Source organism: Aulonocara sp. 'chitande type north' Nkhata Bay, linkage group LG9 (assembly GCF_057382095.1).
Source record: "Aulonocara sp. 'chitande type north' Nkhata Bay isolate Kocher_YH1m ecotype deep benthic linkage group LG9, A_spYH_male_GT1.1, whole genome shotgun sequence".
Lineage (NCBI taxonomy): Eukaryota > Metazoa > Chordata > Actinopteri > Cichliformes > Cichlidae > Aulonocara > Aulonocara sp. 'chitande type north' Nkhata Bay.
The window spans coordinates 10,964,733-10,976,188 of NC_141352.1; the positions used below are offsets into that span (position 1 = coordinate 10,964,733).

General features: G+C 39.2%; 1 protein-coding gene across 1 annotated transcript; it reads right to left on the reverse strand.

The window, feature by feature from the left end:
* Window positions 1–2,572: 2,572 nt before the first annotated feature.
* Window positions 2,573–6,482, reverse strand: LOC147321675 (uncharacterized). The gene is made up of 3 exons (XM_086305017.1): window positions 5,488–6,482; window positions 4,590–4,626; window positions 2,573–3,364 (listed from the first exon to the last, which is right to left on the reverse strand). Exons 1-3 carry the CDS (start codon window positions 6,480–6,482, stop codon window positions 2,573–2,575), a joined length of 1,824 nt encoding a protein of 607 aa, XP_086161143.1.
* Window positions 6,483–11,456: the final 4,974 nt, after the last annotated feature.

The following is an 11,456-nucleotide window of genomic DNA, read 5'->3' on the forward strand; positions in this document are numbered from 1 at the left end:
TAAAATGACATTGATGGTGTTACGGGTCAATTTCGACCCATAGACATTTACATCAAGAAAAGACAAAAAAAGTTGGGTTTTTTTTCAGCAGTAGACCTTTAATATAAACTGAAAAAAAAGAAAAAGTCCTCTCCTCCTTTGTTTTGGTTATAGCCGTGGGTAATTGTGGGCTTTTTATCACGTCCCAATGATACAGCTTCACCTCAGTTTCCTTTGTGAAGTTCTTGTCCAAGGTCATATCTGGTAAAAAATAAAATAAAATAAAATATCACAGCTGATATTGTGATCCTGCAGTCCAGTGGTCATATGGAGGACCACACATTTTCATTGTTTCTTCTCAGGAGTGCCACTCGCAGCTTTGACTGTGAAAATCTGTACATTCCAGGCATAGTTGGTTTTTGCATCACAGGCTTCCCAGATTTTTCTGCCGTTTTTCCCTTGCTTACTGGGTATATATTGCCGGAAGGGGCATTTTCCTCAAAAAGTGGACAAGACATTCATCCACTGTCACTGGCCCTGGGATGAACATCAGTGGAAGAAGCTGCACCCATCTCTCCCAGACATCCCTGATGGGAGCAAGCTTGTCAGACCTCGGTCTGGTCTCTCTGTTGTCAAATCTGAGGACTCTTGAATCAAAATGATATCAAATGTGTGAAGTGACATCGTTGCCCAGAAAATGTTTCTGCCTGTCGATGCATCCCATAGACGATCAGTGGCCTCATTGCAGCATCTGTACACTCCAGCAAGAACAATGAAAGCATCCAGGTATTCCTCATCATGTCGCCATTGACTTTTTTTCCTTCAAGGTTTATCATAGTAATGATGATTCTTTCTAGTGACAATGGCATAAATATCTCAAAACATCTCTTGATGTCACTGACTTTGGTCAGAGCAAACCTTGTGATTCCAGGGGTCATTTTGATGACATTTGCAGCAGCTGCCCTGCCATGTACATCATGAGGTACTGAGCTCCAAAAGATCTTACCATTTTTGGACTTGAATCTTTCAGCAGGAGTAGCTTCAGCACCAGCGACCTCCACCTCTGATCAGATGTGTCTGTGTCTTCTGGATGATAGTCCACATTGTCTTCCTCCTTAGAAACCTGCCCATCTGAATCGCTATGCTGCTCTGTGTCCTCTCCTTCATTTTCACCAAAAATATGATCCAGAACTTAGCTCACTGTGAATCTTCTTCTCATTTTTTGTATGCTGCAAATTGTAAATGTGCACTCTGGAAGTCAAAGGGCCACTCAAATAGTGAATTCACCTCACATGCCCGTGTTTATTTTGTTTTGTTTTTGTGCAGGTATACTGCAAAAAACATGCAAAATAAGAATCCCCTAAAGCTCATATGATTAGGAGAGGCGCTTGCTGTAAGTGTTTTAGCTGACAGTGCACTTATGATTTCAGTTTTGGCTTTAATTATTGCTTTATACTCATAATATTATACCTGGGTCGAAACCGACCCTAACAACACAAAGGTCATAATTTCAACTAGGGCATTTTATAATTTAGTGAAAATAAATTTTTTTATTTTATTTTGTAGAAATAGAGGTTCCTGACAAAGTCAAAAAGCCTTGATACAATAAACAAATGTATGTGATTTTTTTTATGCATTTGAAATTTAAAATGGGTCGGTGCCGACCCTAACACGAGAGGAGGGTTAAGAAACACCAACTTGCTCAACTCGGACCAAGCACTCGCAGCTTCAGGTTTGCAAAGGAATACCCAATTGCCCACACCTGCGCTTATGAAAGGAGCGAAGACCAGCTCCGCCCACCAGGGGCGGTCCCAAGTCTCCAGGTCTCACCTGTCACAATAAGATGGGGCCTGATTATTTAAGACCTTGTATGTGAGGAGCAGGATTTTGAATTCAATTCTGGATTTAACAGGAAGCCAATGAAGGGAAGCCACTTATTTTCTGCATGATGATCTAACCATAGGAGAGGTTTTCTGAGGCTCTACAACATTAACTCCCATTATCTGAGCCAAATGCTGTGTGGTAGGCAGGAGAAAAGGACCCAAGTGCAAGACTCAAAAACCAAGGAGTGAACAAAAGGAAGCAGCTTTATTGCGCTGTAGCAAAAATCATACTAGAAACAAAATCCAAAGCAGAAAACTAAAACCTAGGCTGGACACTAGAATCTAAAAATGCATGAACTAGGAAAACAAACCAGAACTTGGAACTAGAATTTCCTCAGGAACACGGAAGGAAAACAAATAACGTGCAAGGGTATGACACAACACTGAGAGAGCAAGAAACACAGGGCTTAAATACAGTGAGGGATTACGAGGGAATAAGACACAGGAGGAAAGCACAGCTGGGAGTAATCAAACATACCCACAATGTAGAAAGTAGTAAAACTAGAGAAACACCATTAAATGAGACTGTCAAAACTATTGACTGACAGTATATATTTAAAGTGTTTTATCAGATACTTTTAAGACCAACATACTGTTTTTGGATTTTTCCCAGCCCTTTCCCTGCTGACCCTATATATACACAAACATACAGGTAATTGCTTCACTTTCTCCCCACGAGTTCTGCAAAAACAAAGTCATAGAATATCTGTTCAGTTTAAACCGAGATGCCCGCAAAAAAATTTGTCAAGCTCACGGAGAGAGTTAATAAACTCTGAACTGGCAGCATCACCTTTCTTCCTCACAGTGTCGATAACAAAACGAGCCTTTTCCCTTTTGTCTTGCTTCGCATCTGCTGCCTCCCTCTCTGCATCAGTTATCACCTTTTTCTCCAGCAGTTTGTCGATCAGGCTGTTGAGATTAGGTTCTGATATCCCTTCAATGAAGCAGCTTCGTGTGTTTAAAAGCCTCTCAGAAGAAGGATGATTCAAAGTTCCCACTGTAGGGGAGAAAAGACACAATTTTCTTTCCCAAACACAGGTGGAGCTGCTCTTGTCTTTCAGACTGAGGTTAACATCTGTGAGGATTCTTCCTAAAGACACAAGGAATGTCGTAAAGTAACTGTCGTAGTACTCATCATCAAAATCAGCTTCATTTGGTTCAACTGTAATCAGATCATCCTCAGGAACAGTGGACAGAGTGTAAACCTGCTTTGGATGCAGTTTGCAGTGAGGAGATGTATCTATGTACCTCTCATCCCCATTTAGTTTCCTCCTGGTGCGCTGTACATCACGGATCACGATGTTCCTTGGAAGCAACAACACACTGAGGATGGATCTGGGATCAGGATCAACTGGGGGTTTGTAGAAGAGCAGAACCAAAGCTTGGACTGGGTCGGGAGGAGAGTCTTTATCACTGACAATACCAAAACCAGAAAACCCTGTGAGGTTTATAACAACGTGACTTTCTGTTATCTTGTGAGGGGTAATAAACTCGATGCCCTCCTTCACACAAGTGCAATTAATAGGTCCGTTTTCTATCTAGGCTGGGGACTAGCAGTGCTGTATTGCATTTCTAATTTGACCTTTTCTTATGAAAACTGACATCAGAATAAACTGGATAAACTGGACAAACTATGTAAACTTATCTAGTTTTACATAAACCTACATGCATTAAAGACAGAAAAAAAGAGATCTCACCTACCCAGTAACTTGTCCGTCGTTTTCTTATAACTGAATCTTTTAGACAGGTTGTCATGTCTTTTTATTCCAATCTGTCGTGTGACTCCTTCCTCTTTCCCAGCCGACTGTGATGTCATTTAGGGGTTTCATAAGTGGCAGCCTACCACAGTGATTAAGTGTGCAAAACTAAATAACTGCCAATAAGTGCAGAGATTTTAAAATGTGATTTTCAGCTGATGGTCTTTAGACAATGACCAGGGGTTCGAAAGCATCTCTAACGTGACAGGTGCTTATACAATATGATGGCTAAATCCACGAAAAGCAGTAAACCTTAGAACCATCCACAGCAGGTCATCTGATCACAGTCTGTGTGCTCAGAAAACCTACTACAGCCGAGTGATTCCTGCAGCTGGAATCGAACAGATAATGTCCCTGTAATGGACCGATGAAGGCAGCAATGTTATATTACTCATTTCTCTCATAAGGGAATCTGATATAGCTTCTCTATAATTGCTCATTAAAAACTGAAACTTTTTTTAAAGGACTTTATTATTAAGACTTTGTTAAAGATCTTACAGAGAAAGGTGTCATAGGTCATAGATAAGACAGGTGTAGCTGGTAAACTTTAAGTAGAGAATGAGTGTCTCGTGTTGTTTGCATGAAACTCACTACGATCAGCATCTTTCAGCATCTGTTGATTGTTTCTGGGGCTCAAAGCTACGCGCATTGCACACGCAGGGTCCTGCAGGACGTCGTTCTGCTTCTCTGATATTTATTTAGTTGGATGATCGAATGGAGAACACAAGAAGATTAAAGGTGGAGGAAAGAGGGAGAGACTTCAAAGGAAAACGGTGCTGCACCCTGGACAACAATAATTTCAAATGTACAGTTCAAAAACAAAAACTTTTATTTGTATTTAGATTTTTCTTCTTTTTGATTAACATCTGAGTTTTAAACAAACAAGTGTTTATGTTGTGGTTATTTGTGGCCTGAACATTTCTTTACTTATTTAAACCACGTCCTCTTTTTTTGAGGTGATGCCATTTACCCGTTGTGTTGTGGACAGTGTCAGCGTTTGGGAATCCCTGATGAACAGACCACACATGTATACATTGTCACGCAGAAGTACAGACTGTCACCCGCAAAACTTTAAGTAACTCGAGAATGAGCGTTTTGTGATGTTTGCGTGCAGGATGAACCAGAATAAACAGGACAATCGACTGTTGAGGGAGTAGCAGCAGCTGCTGTTTGCTTAGTTGGCACATAACATTGAATAAATGATAGCCTTAAACTTTGCTACGGTACTTTTAGAATGACATGCATTCACCGTTGCTCTTCCTAAAACGCTGACTGTGGAAATCTCAGTGTTAAAGCTACATTGTTCTAACCTGCGATTCCATCAGACGAATGCTTATCTGTACGACACAAAACACAAGTCACACACAGACTTGGTCTACTACCAAACCTAATAAAAGGTCACCTATATTGATATGTATAAACAATAACTTAATTTAAATTTGTGAGTATTATGTTGCTTCTAAGAACTGATATTTTTCCTGATGTTTTTTGGGTGAATACAGAAACTTCTGATGCTCTTAAAAGCATTAGACACCATCCACCCACTGAGGTCTGAGGGATCTTGCCTCTCACTAATCCAGGTGATGCTATTTTTTTACAAATTCGATTGGTCCCTGGGCATTTATACGGATCTCTTATTTTGACCATAGGTTACCATGGCAATGTATCCCAGAAAAACCTGAACCACCCACATAAACATAAAACTCAGGACTGGAGCTCAAGTTAAATCAATAAGGCCTCAATACTGCTTTGTTGGACAGGGATTTAGTGAAGGTGATCAGGACTGACTGCCAGCTACCAAAACCCTGACATGTAATTCTGACCTCCAGCTCTCCTTCACAGCTTCCTGCTTCCTGATTCATTCTCACAGCCTGCCCCTCAACACCAGGCCGGTCACACTGCACTGGTACAGGCCTGCACTGGAGCACTGGAACAGGTAGGTTTCATCATCAGACTCATCAGCAGTAATGCCAGGTGTAAACCCCTTTAACCTCATGTCAGGTGAGCTTGCTGCTTGTATCAAGTTCTTGATTGGTGTTTTGGTCAGTGAAGACAGGCTGTGAGAACGAGTCAAGTAGCAGGAATCTGTGGAGGAGAGCTGTACATGAGAACTCTGTGAAAGCATATTGGTTGATGACATGTTCTTAGTCATGACAGGAGGATCTGTTTCTCTTGACTTGTTTTTTATCCATGGAGAAGAAACTCTGCAACCATCTTCTTCAATTGTTCCTTCACTTATATATTTAGGCAACCCAGTGGATTTACAGGGTGATGAAGTCTTGCCCATCAGGTTTGTGGAGCCAAACTTAATTTCACCACATTTACCTTCAGTATACTGGTGAGATGTGTTTTGTTCCTCTTGTGAATCTTCCATCTCATGCAAAACAACAGTAACAGACAAATGAAACTGTCTAAAATCACTGTCTTCCACTTTGAGCTCCTCATAAACAATTGACGGCTCCGGTGATGGGGAAGGATTGTGGCTTAAAGGTTTACGGTTCTCCTTTCTGTCTGACTTCTTCAACTTAAAATGTAAAATCTTGAATCGATGTTTATAAGCTGAAATCTTTTTTTCTTTAGGTAGTGAAGTACTCCTGTAGCAGACACCATCATCATCATTGTCGTCGTCTGTGTTCAGCTCTGTTCTGATGTTTTCATCACTGATGCAGTATGTCCTACAGGAGAGCCTTCTGAGAAAGAAGCACCAACCTGCTCTTACATCCTCCTCACCTTCTTCATCATGTGACTTAAATGCATAATTTGTGTCTTCTTCTGTTTTTCCTTCACTTATTGGATCATCTCTAACTTTAGTGATTTCTCTCTTTTTCTCCTTTAAGTGTCTGTTCTTAAATAAACACTTCATCTTTTCTTCTTTAAATGTCTCTTGTTTAAAGAAGCTGCTTCAGTCTTCTTTTTGGCTCTGATGGTATCCGTCACTTTCTTGAACCTGGAAAACCAATTGTAGACTTTGTTTTATTCTGTAAGAATCATTCAGTAGCTGGTGTGTATACAGAATAAATACAAATCATTATTTACGCCTACACATTCAATTCAATTTTATTTATAGAGTGCAAAATCACAACAACAGTCGCCTCAACGCACTTTATATTGTAAAGTAGACCCTACAATAATACATACAGAGAAAAACTCAACAATCATAAGACCCCCTATGAGCAGCACTTTGGTGACAGTGGGGACGAAAAACTCCCTTTTAACAGGAAGAAACCTCCGGCAGAACCAGGCTCAGGGAGGGGCATCTTGTCTAATGTAAACAAGATGCAATCCCGGATTGAAAATGCTGATTTGAGATGGTTTGTAGTGGACCTGTGTGGTTAAGATTTGGAATTGCAAATAAATAACACAGAATTGAATAAATAAAACAATCCAAAATTGAATTCAAAATCCTGCTCCTCACATACAAGGTCTTAAATAATCATCTTTTACTCCAGCAGAGTTCATTCGAGTTCGTTAATTAAACAAATGTATACAAATATTATAATATCATATAACATCTGTAGGGCTCTGCACAGCATGGAGGCTGCATCACATGAAAGTACCTGGCTGGAAAAAAATGTTCAGTGAGAGAGAAGTTACTTACAAAGGCTACACAGCAGTACACTGAAGCAACCTCCACTCTGTCACCAACACTTGTGACCAGACAAAAAATATGAGCACACGTTTTCCCCACACACCAGCTGGTGTTTATACACGAAGTAAAAAGAACACAAAAGTGTCAGAACGCATCAGAGCCTGATTAAGTGACGTTAAAAGAAAAAGGCAAGAAAGAATTTAACATAACATAAACCAATGAACAAGATGTGTTTCACTCGGACATTTCAGCTTAAACTATATTTTCATTTTTCGTTAATAGTTTTATTATTTAATCATTGAATTTTATTGAATAAGTGCAATGAATATATTGTCCTATTTGAGCCAAGTAGCTTATTTGTCTCTCTCTTATTTATTTTTCTTTTCCGGCAAATGAACTCATATGTGTTTTCACACATTTAAACTGATGTTGTTATTTTACTCCTGTAGAGAACTACTGTTGACATCAGTTTTTACAAATCCATAATCAAGAAACACGAAGCAATTAATTATTTTTCTTTGTTTTTGTTTTTTAAGCGAGCGATACAAAGTTATCTCGGTTGTTTGGATGATTATATTCCAGCTTGATCCAAAAGTATGCAAAAAGAAATATGCGCATATTCAGTGAAACTGGAACAGGACGCAACGCTGTAAACAGCCTGAGTGTGTTTAACACTTTTGAATTTGCTGTGTAGGAGTGAATGGAGTTCACCCAACAGTCTCTGTCTCTCGCTTTCTCTCATCTATATGCCAGTAATTAAAATAAGATATTTATGTTATTTATATATCTATATAGTGTTTATTTGACTACATTTTGGATTCCATTGTTTAGGTTCTTGGATAGTCTATATTAGTTTCACACAATCCACAGCAAAAATAACAATGATGGAGAGTGTATTATATCGGAGCAGTTGCATCATAAGCGTTAATTTAGTAATTACAAGACAAAATGTGAATCCTGGTCATTTCTTTTATACATCAAAGACGTAGAACAGAAATGACTACTTGACTGTCAGGTTAGTACGGCTTGCTAGGTCTAACATGAAAACTGTTATCAAAAAGTTGAGTATCAAGCTCATAGGCAGATGGAAAGAGACAGAGCTGGTTCTTTGAAGAAACTCTTACAGAACTGTCAGCAAAATTGCTAATATGATGAAAGTCATTTTTCAGGCTCAGAATGGACGTTTTGTAGACAGATAAAATGATCTGTCTTTTTATAGTGCACAGTGAGCCTGTGTCTTCTTATTTGTCAAAAATATAGTTTTTCTGTTATTTTTAATAATTTGTTAAACAAAAATGTTTCAATAATTATTATTAATGTATTTTTGGGAGTTGGCCAACTTCCTTTTAGCCTAAATCTTTAAGTTATTTTAGCTGGGTGTAGTTCTTTCACTCAGTCAAGTGTTTTCCTCACATAAACTTTACATTTTAACAATTTCATCTGAGACAACAACATTCACTCTGTTTATGACTGAAAATCTCCTTGTCCTTATTTTGAATGTTGCGTTGCCATTAGCGAGCTAGACATGGCCTTTCCCTCTTGTGTTTTTTCTTTTGGCAGGCTGACAAAGTTTTGTTGTTCAGGTCCTTTTCCTCTCCAGAAACACGTGTTTCATTGTCAAACTCTAACGTCTCCATCATACACTGCAGCAGGTGACTGTAGACCTTGTTCTTATCTGGTGATCTGCTGTGAGCTGGAGAACCTGTAGCAAATGGAGAAGAATGGAACAGAAACTAAGCCAAATTCATTGGAATGGCCTGTATTTATATAGCGCCTTACTAGTCCCTAAGGACCCCAAAGCGCTTTACATATCCAGTCATCCACCCATTCACACACTGGTGATGGTAAGCTGCACTGACAGAGGCGACTATGAAGGACTATGGTTTCCAGCTCCAGCCAAACGTGATAGTTAGAGAATTGTTTTTGACAAACATTGCAGTCACAACCAAGGAGTAGTCTGTCAGAATTTCTCCTTCAGCCACTCAGTGACTCCTTCAGGTCCTGTTTCAATAAACTCTGTTTGCTGTAGGCATGTGACGTCAGCCTCTTTATTGTAGTTAATCAATTTACAGCACACTCTTACATGCCTCATTTGATGTTATTGATTTATAGCTGACAGAGGGAGCAGTTTTGTTGTTGTTTTTAAATAATACAAGTTAGAAAAAGTAGAATAACAAATTATTGTAGGGAGAGAAGTGGACATGAGCATCACCATGAAAATCGAAAATAAAATAAAAATTAAGCTATTTCATATCTCTGTTTTCTCAGCTTCACTTAACTTGACTCCATTTTAACTATCTAGTTTGTGTATTATTATACCCCTCATAATACAAGGAGTTACTGATCATACATTATTACCGGCTGAATTAATTTTACAGTTTTAATGTTTAGGCTGTGATAGCTCCTGCCACAATCTAGATTTAGTAAGCATTTAGATTGTGTTAACCACTGCACTATGAAGCCACTCCTGTCTTACGCGACAAGGATAGCTTTCCGACAGGTTGATTAAAAGTCATCAGATGTGTTTGATTGCATTTAGTTGAATAAGTGACTCAGTCATAAAAGGTTGATGGGGTAGTGTTGTCAGCTGTGTGTGCAGGTGGCATGAAGAGCTAAGTTTGTGAATGTGACAACTTGAGAATGAGGCAACATAAGAGCTTCATATTGATACCATAGGTGCATATACCAAGAATATACCGAGTTTGAATCTGTCACCTTGACCTCAAGGTCAGAGGTCAAGGAAGTAGGACTTTGAAACTGATGTGATAGGTGTGTCTACTGGGAGGCTGAGGGGTAGCACTGGTGGCTGCCAGTGTTTTTACTTCTGCATTTATCCTGATGTTTTTTCCAAAACTGAAGAAATGTCAGTGTGTTTCTTGCAACCATAAATACCAAGACATAACAAAAGTACCACCTTGTCTCACAGATGAGATGGAGCCTTCTTGTGCAGTAATTTTGCTCTTCAAAGTCTTTCCAACATTTAGCCAATAAGCTATTTTGGTTTCACCAGTTATTGGTTCACCAGTGGTTTATTTTTAATTTATTTGGCACTTAACAGCGTACACTATATTACTCTACTTGTGCCAGGTGACCAGATCTTTAGGGTGGACCAATTTTTGCGCAGTGTGTTTTAGGTTTGAAAGCCACAGAGACGAGGTACTTACAGAAATGTATCTCAGCTGTTCTGATACTGCTGGGATCACTAAAGGTTGTCACTTATGCAGCAGCTATCCTTATCTCTCTCTGGAGCATTCTTTAGGTGGCTTCCCAGCTTTCACAAATGTCCAACTGGGATAACCACATTTACTCAGGGCACTTCATGATATGATGTTCAATAGGACTGTTTATAAGGTTGGGGGAACCTGCAGTCAGCTGAGACTGAAGAAGTCCCTTAGATGAGTGATGAAATGTTTCTCCCACAGAAAATGTGATGTCCAGATGAACAGAATCTACTTCTTGGGAAGTAATTAAGTAGTAAACCTTAACATTAGCTGTTCAACTATGAACAATTACCCAATAGCCACATTAGCCATCTGTCGCCATTACCGTGGGAACTAGCAGGCTGCAGTTAGATAACAGATGGATAATTGTTGCTGGTTTAATGGGTCACGCATGGAGTATTGGGCTACGGGAGAGTGTATTATGTACATATGGGGAACCTGACAGATTGCTGGTTGTACAGAGCAACAGAGGAACCACAGTTGAACAGAGCAGAGACTCAAGAGTGTGGAAAACGAATCAGAGCAAATAAAGAGTGAAATCTGGAGGACTTCAGACCTGAAAAGCAGAATTGAAGAGCTGTTGACTGAGGTTTGGTGACAAGGTGACAGATGTGGACAAACTGATAAACTTTACCTTTTTTACTTTTGCAATAGTTTATTAAAACGTGTTTATGTTATTATAGCCAGCTGTAGAGGTCAGTGTTAAAATATCTCTATCTCTTAAAGGTGCAACGTGTGGTGACTAATACCACACTTTCACCAAAGTTCATTTTCAACCTTTCCTTTTCTTTATTAGGAAACAGCACTTCTGCTAAAGGCTTCTACCAGGAATTTTTCTTATTCTTGTGATACTAAAAATGGATACAACATAAAAAGCAAGTACACAAAAAGGTAATTGACTAAGATTAGTTTAAAAAAAAAAGCAGAAGAAAGAATGGGGGCATTTTTCTTTATCTCAGTTCTTCTAGCCCTTTACTCCTCTTTTGAAAGAGGGAAAGGAAATGCATGAATTAACTTTTAAAACACA